This window comes from Aedes aegypti, chromosome 2, assembly GCF_002204515.2.
Source record: "Aedes aegypti strain LVP_AGWG chromosome 2, AaegL5.0 Primary Assembly, whole genome shotgun sequence".
Lineage (NCBI taxonomy): Eukaryota > Metazoa > Arthropoda > Insecta > Diptera > Culicidae > Aedes > Aedes aegypti.
The window spans coordinates 386,541,042-386,554,367 of record NC_035108.1 but is presented as its reverse complement, the minus strand read 5'-3'; the positions used below and the strand labels follow the sequence as shown (position 1 = coordinate 386,554,367).

Below are 13,326 nucleotides of genomic sequence, written 5' to 3'. Positions count from 1 at the left end.
GCGCACCGTACGAGTTTGCAGCGGACATAGAGATTGTTGTAGAGTGGTAGACACAGAGAACATGTGAGACACGGGAAAGGGGAAGGGATAGTTAGTACAAACAATAAATCGGAAGGACATTTTTTAGTTACGATAGTCGAAGAAAAAGTAGATCAAAAGAAGATAAAATTAAAGCATATTGTGAGATTGTTCCGTTGTAAGAAGGCAGAAGAAAGAATAAAATATATACAAAAGAGATTATCGGAAAAGCTGATACTTACTATGCAGGAGCCTCCCAGGAAACTAGGGATCTTTTCAGTGGGAATGTAATGCTCCAAACCATCTTCAATGTGTAAGCAATCAGGGCCACCGAAGAATAGAAATTTTGATCGGGTATTTTCATCTGTAAACATAGCCATTGTAAGTCATATCGTCATTTTACTTAATGTTACAATAACTACTCACCTATGAACGCACTAACAATCGTCCAGAGAACCGGGAATACACGTGGTGCCCTCACGATTAATACTCGGCCCATGGTTTCTGGGTAATTTTTCTCTACAGTCTCGATTATCCGTAGCAATGCCTTCACGCCAGGCCGCCACAGATGACGCATTGAAAGTCCATCCAGATCAACCAGTAGACACCAGTTCCATATGGGTTTCCCAAATAGTTTGGTCGCCTCTTTCATAAGCTTCAAGCCTTCTTCGCAAATGTGCAACGTCTGAAAATATGGAGCAATAAATGGCACAATAATCACAAATTGCTATTCCGCTAATATCTCGTATGGCATCCAATCAGTTCGAATAGCTATCTAGCAGGGCAAACAAAGAGCCGGAAGCAAAAGGTCGTGATAGCTGCAGCTAACCGTATTGACTCACTGAATGATAGTGATTGTCAAGTGAAAACGATTCTAAATGCACACTACACAGATATGGAGTGAGTCGGGTAAGTGATTGGCCACACAATAATTGCATGGTGTTAATACCAGAAATCACTGAGTGGTTATACCAATCGCTTAATTCGAAAACCTACCAATTTTAGCAGTTCATCCTCGCCGACGGATTTTAGCAAACCCTTCACATCCATGTTGCCTAACCGTAAGATGTACAAAGGTCGGCCGTCCTTGTCGTGATGATGCCACCCACCGGGGAAATATTTTTCCACCACCACTGGGGTTTTGTACTCGCCGAGAATGTCATCGATGCGGTGTTCTTCGCGCCACTGCAACGATTCCTGCAACATGCTGGCGGCCTTCTCGATGCTGAAGTCACGTGCTCTCAGGAACCGCAGCAGTGTCTGGTAGTCCGGTACTTTGCCTTCGTGATTGGTTTCTTCGATCTTTTTCCGGAACTGAACCAATTTAGATTCCTGCAACGGCGACAGCTGGCCTAAGTAGGTGGCAATGTAGTCCGCATCCAGTATGCTGTTATCGCGTGTGAGGGGCGGTTTTTCGCTGGAAATTGACACCGTTGTTGTGGCGGTAGCCGCGGGTTCTGTTGTTTCGTCTTCTTTCCATCTGTAGGAAGTAATGGAAACGAATGTTAGTGGTCAGAACTTAAAGCAGAAAAGAAAAAATATCTAAGAAAATCTTTGGAGAAATTCCTGATGGAATCTCTTAGGTAATTTCTTTGATTATCCTTGGAAAAGCTCTGGTAATATTATGGTGATATTCGAAACTAAATTCTTCAAGGAATTCCTTAGGAAAACTCTTGGAGAAATCCCACTGTGAATATCCAAACGGCTAAAACGTTCTATTCCAGATCAGCTGAAATGATTTGCATCAATGATGCAATACTTTTGATCTAGTGATCACAGCCACATTGAAATGCGAGGATTCTAATTCATCATCAGGAAATGCAAATTATTAAGGCATGCTTTTCAAATCTTCCTAGCGTATGATCGTTTCGGAAGACTGGGTATTTACATTATCTGATGATTTTCCGTTAGAATTTTCGGTAGGCGAAGAGCCGGAGTAGAAGTTTTCTGTGACGGCAGGGTTTTTTTTTTCCATTTGATTTGAATTAATAAGAACGGGTACTCGTACTATGAAAAGGGGAGGAGTTCAAATTACCATTGCAGAATTCGTTCTCATTTGATTTTGAACCACGATCAAAACAAGCGAAGAAAACTATCCCATCTCAAGCGGTCCGTGATCGGTAATGTATCGCAAGTTGTAACAAGCTTGATAAATAAGAACAGCAAAGGAGAGCCCCAAAGAGAAAGAGCGATGATAAAATTCATTTCTCTCGCTTGTTTACTATTGGGGGTAGGTGTTTAATTTTACTGGCACATTAAACAATCCTGGAACAATAGTGTCCTCCATGTTTGGAGCTTATTTAGAGCGGTTTTATCTTTCACTGCTGTCCCCCCAATATAATCAAAGATGTAGCAGTATACGGCTCTCTTAATATGCTGCGTATCATGATTGCTATAGAGAGCAAAAAATGAGAGATACTCTCATACTGTTCATGGAACTGCACCTAGGATTAAGATAAGAACATCTCCAAACAATGTAACAACGTAGTGAAGTTCATACAAGCTACGAAAACCCTATATCGAAGTTTCAAGACTTCTAAATACACCGCTCTAATTGCTAAACCTAGTACCTAATAGTACCTAGTACAAAACAAACAAATACATATCACTCACCTGTCGACATGGGAGATGCCTTCTTTTTTAAGTTCGTTGATGAAGTATTCGATGATTTCTTTTCCCTTTTGAGTGGTTTGAGAGTACTGCTTCATGCCCATCTTCTCCATCGAATGCTCGAAACCGAAAAAGTTCTTGATATCCAGAGTGGCCACCTGGTCGAAGCAGGTCCAGTCTGGATTTTCCGGGTGCGCATAGTAGCGACACTTCTCGAAGATTTCGATTCTGGACGAAAACGTCTCGTTGATGGCTTCGATGTTAAGCGTGCGGGTTTTCAGATCGAGGAAGTTAGTTTGGATGAAGTAAGCCACGTCAATACCGATGATTTTCTTGAACAAATACGGTGCATCGACGGCCAGTTTGCACCGTCGTTTCGTTTCCCGCTTGGCTCCGTTGTCTGTTTCAGCATCATCGATAATCTCACAGTCCAGCACGATTGGCATCTGAGGACACGTGGGGAAGCGGCGTTCGTATGCCTAAAGACGAGACAAAATAGAGAAAGGACATCAATCAACGATAATGTTCAACTGCTTGTAAATTGAGTTCGAGTTAACAGCTCATTCGGTGGATAATCTAATCATTGATAAATCCTTTGCTTACATTGGAGACAATTAACATTGATTAGTTGGAAAATCGTCACCATATACCCTGGTGACCAAGTACGGGACATTAGTGAATAATTAATACAACCGATGTGTGGGTGCTCTCCATAAATGATGTATAGCAAGACCAACAGAGGTCACGGGAAAACAGTTTAATTGATTGGATTGTCATGAAAGGAAGGCGATGAAACGAATATATCAGGATAAATATATCACACCATAACATCAAAGCCAATCCACAGAATGTCCTCGCTCGCATACACTGGTTCACAGTTCAAGCGTGGGCGAAGGAAAGTGGAAAATTCCTGGCACCGAAATAATGTACTGTGGGCGGTACACGCCTCTCCAATCTGTACCTACATATTAAGTGGGGGTGTGGAAATATTCACAATTACATATGGGCCACATGTGTAGATTACGAACCGTCAAAATTAAGATTGTCAGACCGATTATTCTAAAATCAACTCGTAATTTTTGGTTAACACCTTGTTGTGTCCTTTTCACTCTTTGACCATATATGAACCTAATTGAGGAACGTTTGGTGTGTGACATTAAAGTGAATACGTGAAGTGAGGAGTTTATCTCATTAAAAACCCAACGATATTTGATTGGAAATTTGACTCTGTTTGTATGGAGCATGCATATCGCATAGATATTCTGTTATTTTAATAAAAAGCGCTTGAGTAAAAGCAGCTGCTTCAACATATGGCCCGCTTCCAAAATGGGTTAAAATGCACAACTAAAGCAGCAACGGCAGTGCTGCAAGCCAAACACAGCATAAAAGGCCATAAAGTTTCGTGAACTTGGAAACATCACTATGGCTGTAGATATGAATATACTTTTACGACACTGTCATTGACAGTTCGCAGAAAATCGATGAAGTGCAAACAAACTCAGTGCGTCACTATTAGGAGTAGGTAGGTAGAGTTGAGCGAGGAAGGAAATGGCAAGTTTTGTCTATAAATGATTGATGGCCATTCTTGGTGCTCATACTCTCTCTATTGGCTAAAGTTGCATCACAAATGACTTTTAAATTAATTTGAAATATTATTGTAATCTACATCCTTTGGAATTGTGTTATAATCATTACTTTGACATTTCAATTACTTGCTTTACTGTAAGAGCACAGCTATGCAGTAAGATCATGCGGAATTTAATATTGTTTTAAAATAATGTAATATGTTAGAATTTTCCAAAGAACGATTAAGACTTCATATTATGAAAAATTACGTAATGGTAAACTAATCCAAGAAATTTGCTGGAGTCCAACTAAAAATCAAGCTTCTGCTACAGATCTTACTAGAGATTAGTGGCGTCTCGTCCTAAGGTACACTTGGTGCTCTATACAGTCGAAGATTTCAAACTAATAAAATACAAATATACACTATATTTCCCAATACTTGCAACATTCATAATATGCAGTTGCTCGAAACTGTTCTTCGCCTAATTGGTGCATCGCCCTCAGTGAACAAAACCAGTCTCCACCGTTTGATTCTCCCTCCATGGGCTCGCTCAACCAGCAAGCGAAAACAGCAAAGCAAACAAAACAAACTGCCATGCGCCTCCATCGTATTGCAGAGAATATCCAGCCCAGCCGTGTACTCTCTCTTGTGCACGAAAATAGCGTATATGAACACAGCAGGAATGTGCATTTGTGTTGGCATTTCTAGACCAAAAGTGGCGTTGTATAGGTAAAATCTGGTGCACTGTGTGAACTCCACTTTGTGCACCCGGGAGATAAATTGCCCATGGCGCGGTTTGCGAGAATCGTGCCTTGAATCGTGTGTGACAGATGAGAAATTGCGGTAGGCGTTCAGCGTTCAACAGTCAATGATCATTTCACTTAAAAGCTTTGATGTAAGGTACCGTGGGGTAAGTGGATACAGAAAAATCAATAGTTAACTTCATTGTTATGTACAGCTAACGTGAATAATGTAATTCAAACTTTTTTCTGTGGATAACAAATGAGGGACTATTATACTTCAAATCGTCATTTATTTCGATTTTTCTGATTGTTATATATTGAGAATGAGAGACTTGAAAATTTGCGCCAAATGATCCACTTGCCGCACCATGGTGGGGTAAGTGGATCACCATTAAAAAAAAATCTGTTCTCGAAACATATGTAGTATGATTATGTTTAATAAGAATTATATTACCCTCGCACTTGTTATTATTGCTAGTAATGTTACATTTTATTACTTTAAAATTAAAAAGTATCTTTATTTAATCAAAATATAATAATAAGTATGTATATATTAGTTCATACTAATTAGAACTAAAAAAAACATTGTAACTTGAAAAAATTGGAGAAAATTCATCCATTTATACGCATAAGTTATACAGAAGTATTGTAGGATTATTCCTAACGATATTTTCGAAAAGCACTCTTGGTTTAAAAATATTAGTAACATTTACATTTGAATAACAAACTGAAATCCTTCTGTTTTATTTATGAATATATGTGTATCATCTGTCTAGAACAATTTATATGGTCAAATCATGTACGAGACTATGCTTTCGATTGGAAAATTAGTATATTTTGCTCTTTTGCAACTCAGCTTAGATAAACCACGAAAAGTTTCGTGTTAATTTTGAAATTATTATTCTTTTTATATTTTTTTATACCAGAAAGGTTAAAAAAACTTTTAGGTGGATTAATTCAAATTTTCTTTGGTCAATTTAACAAATTCAAGCTGGGAATGGAACAAAATAAAGGAAAACAACATTTGCGGGTATTGAAGCTTATTAAAATTCTCCTAAGCAGTCTGCCAATAAATGATAATTATTCTTGATCCACTTACCCCACCCCACTAAAAAGTAGGGGTAAGTGTACCATGTCCAATATATTTGTATTTATTCATAAAAATGACATATTTTTCATTGTGATTCATTCAATTAGAACTGAAATGCTCACCATGTGTCGAAAAAAATAATAGAATTTGATTTTAGACAGAGATACAATGGGTTTTTGATTGATGGAAAACAATTTTCAAATTAATTACTTTTTGCAGCTAACAAGTTTGCTTGTGTTAGTGTACGTGTAGTAGCAGTTTTGCAATAGTATCAGTGTGGGCGTAAGAATATAACCTAAAACGAAGCAATGGTGCGAAAACATTCAACATATCCAAGTATTTAGGCTTTATATTGACAAATGATCCACTTACCCCACTGATACACTTCCCCCACTGTACCTTATCAAAAATAGTGCACAAGGATATGCCCCAGGGCTGGATATAATCTAAAACTAACATATCATGATACAATTAACAAGCTGTACATAACAAGAATTATTATTTTAACATCATTAGAGATAATTAAAATTCGCATTTCCACCTAGGCTTCGAAATTCACGAAATTTGACCTCCATTGCAAAACAAGTCGAGGTTTTATAAAAAATGTTCTAATCGTTCAATTTCAAGTTTTACGTCCTTCTGGCTTGCATCGTATCAACCAAAATGCTTGAAACTAACAGCGAGTGATTAAAACGAAGAAAATAGAAATAAAAACGTTCAATGACCAATAAACATAAGAACTTCGAGACATTTGAAGATTACGTCCAGTATTGGAAATTACATTTTAAGGTGAGTAATTTTTTTTACTGAAATACATTTTGAAACTCATTTGCAAAATTCGTATTCATAATTAAATTAAAGGGTTTGTGCAAATCAGTGTACAGCTAATGAAAATCTTTACGAGATGCCTCTGCATTTTATGTCAAGAATGCATAACGTATCTGCCAATGAATCTGCCGAAAATTATTATTATGAAATTTTTCGAAAAGAGTCCTCTGGATATTACAATGGTTTTCTTGAGGTTATTTCATGAAGTGCTCCAAGAAGAAATCCAGAAATTGTCCTGTAGTTTCGACACGATTTTTTTCGTTATCTTCATTACGTTCTCAGCTATTCTTCAGGGCATTTTTCCCAGATTTTTGCTTCCTTTTATCTTAAGACTTCTTCAAAAATTCACTTAATTTTTTTTTTCAAATATTATAAATTCATGAATCTTTCCAGTGCATTTTGCAAACATATTAATATTTTCAAAGCAATCCTTTAAGTATCCGTTCACAAATTCCCTTAACATCTCATGAAATATCGTCCACAGGAAGTTCAACTGGAATTCTTTAAGGTAATCTTTGAGGGTTTGATGTGATCACTTCGAAAAATGTTGCAATGATTTCTTCAAAAATGAAATCCATGTTTTCATACGAGTTCTTGTGTAATTACTTGAATTCTCCTTCTAATAACTCTTCTGAGATCCTACCTTGAATAAGAAATAATAAGAATAAGAGGTAAGAGAGGGCCTTCCTTAATCAAGTACGCAAAACAAGTGCAAATGCGATCCAAGGGACCCTCGAGGTAACCATGTAAACCAACATTCACTATGGTTCTCTAACTTGATGTCAAGATACGAAATATATGGTAAGGGAGAGTTGACTGCATAAGGCCTGTTCATTTAAGAAAGTGGACACGTGTTTTTTACAGTAAACTGTTTATTTTCGAACAAATTTATGAGTTTACCTAAAATACATGGAAATCAACGTAATTTCGACCAAATTCACATAAATTTGAACATTTATTGAGCATTGCTGGAGAATGCTCTTACTTTTCTCATTATACCTCCCATAAGGTTCTGCACAACTTTTTTCGGAACTTTTCGTTGTGCTGCTGTTCGTTGTGACCACATTTTCTTGAAAAAATCGATGGAGCTTGCTTCTCTTCCATCCTTCTTAAGATGTCGTTTGATTATTGCCCAATATGTTTCAATGGCACGTAGTTCTGAGCAATTTGATGGATTCGATCAATTTTCTACAAATTCGATTTTTTTCTTCTTGAGCATCTCCAAAGTAGCTGAAGCATAGTGAGCCGATGCTAAGTCTGGCAAAAACAATGGAGGCATGGTATGCTTTCAGTAGATGGGCAGAAGCAATTTTTTAATGCATTCAGTTCTGTAATTTTCGCTGTTGATTGAACCCGTCGAGAAATATGTAGTATTTTCATACTGCAGGAGCAAATTGCTTGCCATAATAAATCATTTTTCACAAATTTTTCTGTTGGGATGTATCGTACGTCGTCAGGAATATCTGTTTTGGCCAAAGCGTTAAAAAAATCAATTTGGACACTTCGCGATTTTAGCCAAATCTCGGAACGACAGTTTTTCTGTACACCATTTGTGCAGAAAAAAATTGCGAGTCGCCATGTCAATTCGACCCATCGCTTGGAATTTATAATTTTTTTATGTCAACTTTTGTCTGCTGTCAAAATAAACACTTGGGTACACACTGAAACAAAATTTTATTTGTTTTTATGGAATTTTCACACCAAAATGTTAATATTTAGGTGTCCACTTACTTAAATGAACAGTCCTTAAAACAAACTGATAATGATTTTGCAGCATTTCTTTACGACAATTCTTGAAGTTGTCAAATAATTTTGATGGAAAATCTCATAGACATTCTGGAAATCCGTTTGAGAATTTCAGGAATTTATTTTTTTTTAAATTTCGTTTTGCTGCAGAAATATTTCAGTGACCATCTGAAATTTATCTAAGGACACCTACAAGCATAGAAACACCATCAAGTTTTCACAAGTATTTTTTCATGAGTTAGTCCAACAATCACTACAGGAATTCGTCCAGGATTTAGTATAGAATATTTTGAGATTTTATCCAGAACAATTCAACTGCAACTCATTTCGATATTCTCTCTGGGAAGTTGAAAGGAATTTCTCAAAGGATATCTCCACAATGTCTATTCCTAGCGTATTTTTGTAGGAATTTACCGAGGAGTTACGTCCAATGATTTCGCCAAGAGTTTTTTACATGTTTCATATATGGATTTTTAAGAAACTTTAACCACCAATTAACCATCATTACAAATTTTGAAAACCAGTTTTTCTACTCAAAATCTAAACAATGTTCATGTTTCCAAATCTTAAAGGTATCCTAAACGTATCTTAAATTTTAATGTAAAAAATCTTAAATTGTTCATGATTAGTATCCGATATTTCGACAAAAAAAACCATAGGGGTATTCACTTAAAGCTATGAAATTGAGTATTTGCGTAAATAGATTGATTAAATATTTGAAATGAAATGTTTCCGTTCCTCAAAACATTTTTTTCGTACATTTGAAAGTACCGTGTTAACTTAAATATGTCTTATAAGTAACATAACAGGCTTTAGAAAAAAATCCAAAAGATTATAAATGGACAGATATAAAATTTGAAAAACCAAATTCTATATTCGTGAAACTTAATACATTTTTGAATGCGTTCAGATCTATTTTTGATAATTAAAATTACATTTTGATTGAAAATACAGTCGAAGCTTGTTATAGCGACATCGCAAGGAACCGTTGTTATATGAAGATGTCGCTATAAAAATGTGTCGTTATAAAGAACTTCGATATCTCTATAAAGAGCAATCGGAAAATTTCTAAATTTTTGACAACTTTCATTAATTTCATTTAAATTTTTGTTCATGATATTTGACTCTCAAATCTCGACATTGCACTGTGTTTTATTTTCTCGATTTCTTGCGGTTTTTGAGTAAAGCCCAAACCATTGCTTTTAACAATACAGATGTTTTGGAGAAGTGATATATTAAAGCGCAAAAAGCTTTGTTGAGTAATCCACCTACTAGTAAGATAGAAAAACTATTTTTTGCATGACATTTACATATAGTGTCTTCAGCAAAGATATATAAGTGGTAATTTGAAACTACTTTGTCGAAGACATGATTTTCTATCTTTTATACTTTTTCTGATATATTATGTCGTTGCATGTGAATGACCCCTAAAAATCATATTCTGTATCATCACTTTTTTCCAACATTTTTTTCTGTGTTTTCTACAAAGTTGCTTGTCACACAAAAACCCTTGTCTTTATTGAACATATCATCACGTTATTTGCGAAATAACAAAGTTATTCCAAAAATACTGTTCATTGAAGGGGTAGTTTGGGCCCCAAAACATGCTTTCGGCACAATATGGTGCAAGACAACCCTTACAAATTATGAAAGAGCCATATCTTCTCGTCTAGCAGGTGATAAAAACTGTTTTCTATAAGAGTCTTTTCATGCGATTTTACTATGCATCAAATAAATGAGCCATTTGAAGCTGAAATCGATTGATAACTACTTTACTTTTAAGTGAAACAGTATGGAATCAACTTCGAAGATTGCACTAAAACTTCAAAGGCACAAATCTCGCGAAGAAAGTATCCCACAACAGTGCACTTTTTATTTTGGCATTGTGCACTTGCAGAAAGCCTAAAATAATTAGATCAGGAACGTTTCTCCAGTTTTGTGCCTTTGAAAACGTGAGTAGAGGGAGAAGTCGGCCATTGTGCCGGCCATCTTTGGATTCCGAGATGATTCACCTTAAGAGCTGGAGAGTTGCAATGTTCACTAAAAACAGGTATTTTAAGACATTTAACACCTTTGTGAAAGATTTGGAAAATGTTAAAGTTCTTGTAAAAGAAGGTATAAATGCTGTAAAAGCTAAGTTCATCACAGCGCAAACAAAATTTTTCGCATTTTATGTAGTAAAAGACCACTTGAAGATATCAGAAATCATATTAAGATAAATGCAAGATCGTGTATTTTTTTTTAAATTCGTTGTGAAATTATATGTTATGCATAACGAACTAGCGTCACGTAATAATTTATGATAAATTGAGAAAACACACTCAAAATGCTTCTTTTTATTCATTTTGTGGCCATTAGTCGTGAATCAACAATTTCAAAATTTTTGTGATTCATATTTTTTTCACACGACTTAGAAATATTTTTTTAGCATTTAAAGCTACATTAGCATGAGATAGCTTAACAAGTCAATTTTGTTGGTGCATTGTGACCCTCATACATATGTCATTTATAAATGTCTTTATAAAGTGTGATAACAACCAATGAACAAATGGAACGTCACAATAAAAGTCGAAATTAGTATAGGAATTTTAAGGGATCGTTAAAAATGTCGTTATAGAGTAATTTGTCGCAATAAAAATTGTCGCTATAAAGAGATTCGACTATATACATTAGGTAATAGAGGTCTAAGCAAATTACACTGCGGAACACGTTTTTGTCTCAAGCATCAAAATACCGATATTTACTTAATTAAGGACTGCTGAATCCATTGCCGTTTTCAAAAATATCACAGCACGTCTAGTTTTTGAGATGTTGGCTGTTGAAAATGCAAAATTTGACTATTTCAGCCAACTTGCATGCAAGTTTGCCAGCTTGTATGGCAATTTGTTTGCTTAACTTGCCACATAATTCAATCTTTATGTGTATAATAATACTTATCAGCATAGAACATGATACTATTGATAAGCAAAAGTTATTTTTTGGTGTTTTAGAAAGGTATTGTATTTTGCCACATAAGAGAAACAAAGAGTTTTGTATGGAGACTGTAAGTATGTCGAAAAAAATGATTTATATTAAATTTTATCGTGCAATTTCAAGCAAATAATATCCTAAATGAAAGTTGAAGTCCTATTCTTCATGTTTGGTGGATTGGATCACAAAAAAAAAATCATTAATCATACCTTAAATTTCATGTAAACATCACTTAAACCAGTGTTTTATACAACTTTGGCGACCTGTAGCAAAAAACTGTGACGTGTAGGGACATTTCTGAGAACGGCATCAGGTTCAGCGGCCCCAAATTAACTAGAGACACATTATTTGGTTCTTGAGACAAGCAAAAGTGTCATTTTTGTTACGCTGTGTTATAGATGAGGCAATTACTCAATCATCTAAATGAAAAGTGAGGGAAGTTTAATATTTTTCTAGCATGATTCACGTTAATGATATATCTTTTCTCTTTGACTCCGCAGAGAAGGTAGTTTATTTTGTAGCTTATGCAATAACAGCCATACGGAGAAAGAATCATTCAAATCCGTTGACCCGTTCGTAAGTCATTTCGTGACATACAAACACCAATCCATTTTTATTTATATGGAAGAAATTCATCAACTACGGCGTCATCTATGATCGAAAATGTAGGAGGAATACTTTTTCCCATATATTTGCCTAATTTTTCCTTTTTAAACTTCAAGATCGCATAGCTTCCACTTAAAGTTGATGAATTCCGCTTAAGGCGAAGTAGGCCGTCATTGAAATTTGTATGCGTCGTTGATGATGCTTAATCACGTCACAATTTTGAGTTAAAGAAAATCGGTTGGTATTGCACTGACGCAAGTGAAAAAGTATCAGCATACTTTCTGTACGTCAGCGCATATAGTGATACTTTCCTGGATCAATACGTACTATGTGAACTGAGTTTTATCAATTTGAAATTTCGAGCTGCAATGGCAACAAGGCTGCCAAAGCGCATGACGGGCTACTTAGCCTTAAATATTCACAGTAGGTTTTGGGGATCCAAATGAACAAATTTGGAAAGTGTTACTTTAAGATATTTGAAGTTAGATCATCATGGGCCATCCTAATGTACAATGATGGTGTTTTGCTACGCTACTTTCAAGGTTCTTTCAATCAGCTTTGAGAGACTCTCGGTGCTACCCACTCTTATTCTTCTCCTTCCGAACGTTATTCGTCCCAACAATTGCCTGCGGTGCATCTTCGCATAAAATACATATGAACGAACCAGCATGTACCGGCTAAATTGGTCTTTCGTAACCATAAATCTCCAGCTTTATATCGGATAACTGTGGCTTCGTTGTTGATGTTGTTGCTGGATCATCTACTCGATGTGATATGTAGGTAGGTAGGTATAACGATGACGCGTGAAATGATTCGAAACACTTGTCTCCTCTTTGGAGATTACTACATCTTCTCGCAAAATGATTCCAGAGCACACAAAATATGTATGGAGGTTCTTCCTTTCAAGGACAGCGCAGTAGCCAGAAGGACGTAAGTAATTGAAGATGGGTTGAGTCATGGTTCCGATTTTCGGTAGTGGTTTGCGCCCCACTGGCGTCGATATATGTTGTAGAAAATGTCGTTTTCGTTTAGTTCGATTTTTTTCCTTTTTCGCTCTTGTTTGTATCAGGGAACATTAATATCTCCGAAAATAGCGTGTGTGTTACTATTTTCGAGTTTTTGGCGGCACGTGCTGCTTCTTACGAGTT

At 36.0% G+C, this 13,326-nt stretch overlaps 1 protein-coding gene across 5 annotated transcripts in view; it reads right to left on the bottom strand.

Moving 5' to 3' along the window:
- LOC5577013 (protein real-time) overlaps positions 1-13,326 on the bottom strand; it is a 40,585-nt gene that overhangs the window by 4,472 nt on the left and 22,787 nt on the right. For all 5 annotated transcript variants that reach the window (XM_021846930.1, XM_021846932.1, XM_021846933.1 and 2 more), the window contains exons 3-6: positions 2,632-3,107; positions 1,015-1,498; positions 445-703; positions 261-382 (exon numbers count right to left, since the gene is read on the bottom strand). In XM_021846930.1, coding sequence (XP_021702622.1) covers positions 261-382; positions 445-703; positions 1,015-1,498; positions 2,632-3,107 — 1,341 coding nt within the window. The remainder of the gene's footprint in view (positions 1-260; positions 383-444; positions 704-1,014; positions 1,499-2,631; positions 3,108-13,326) is intronic.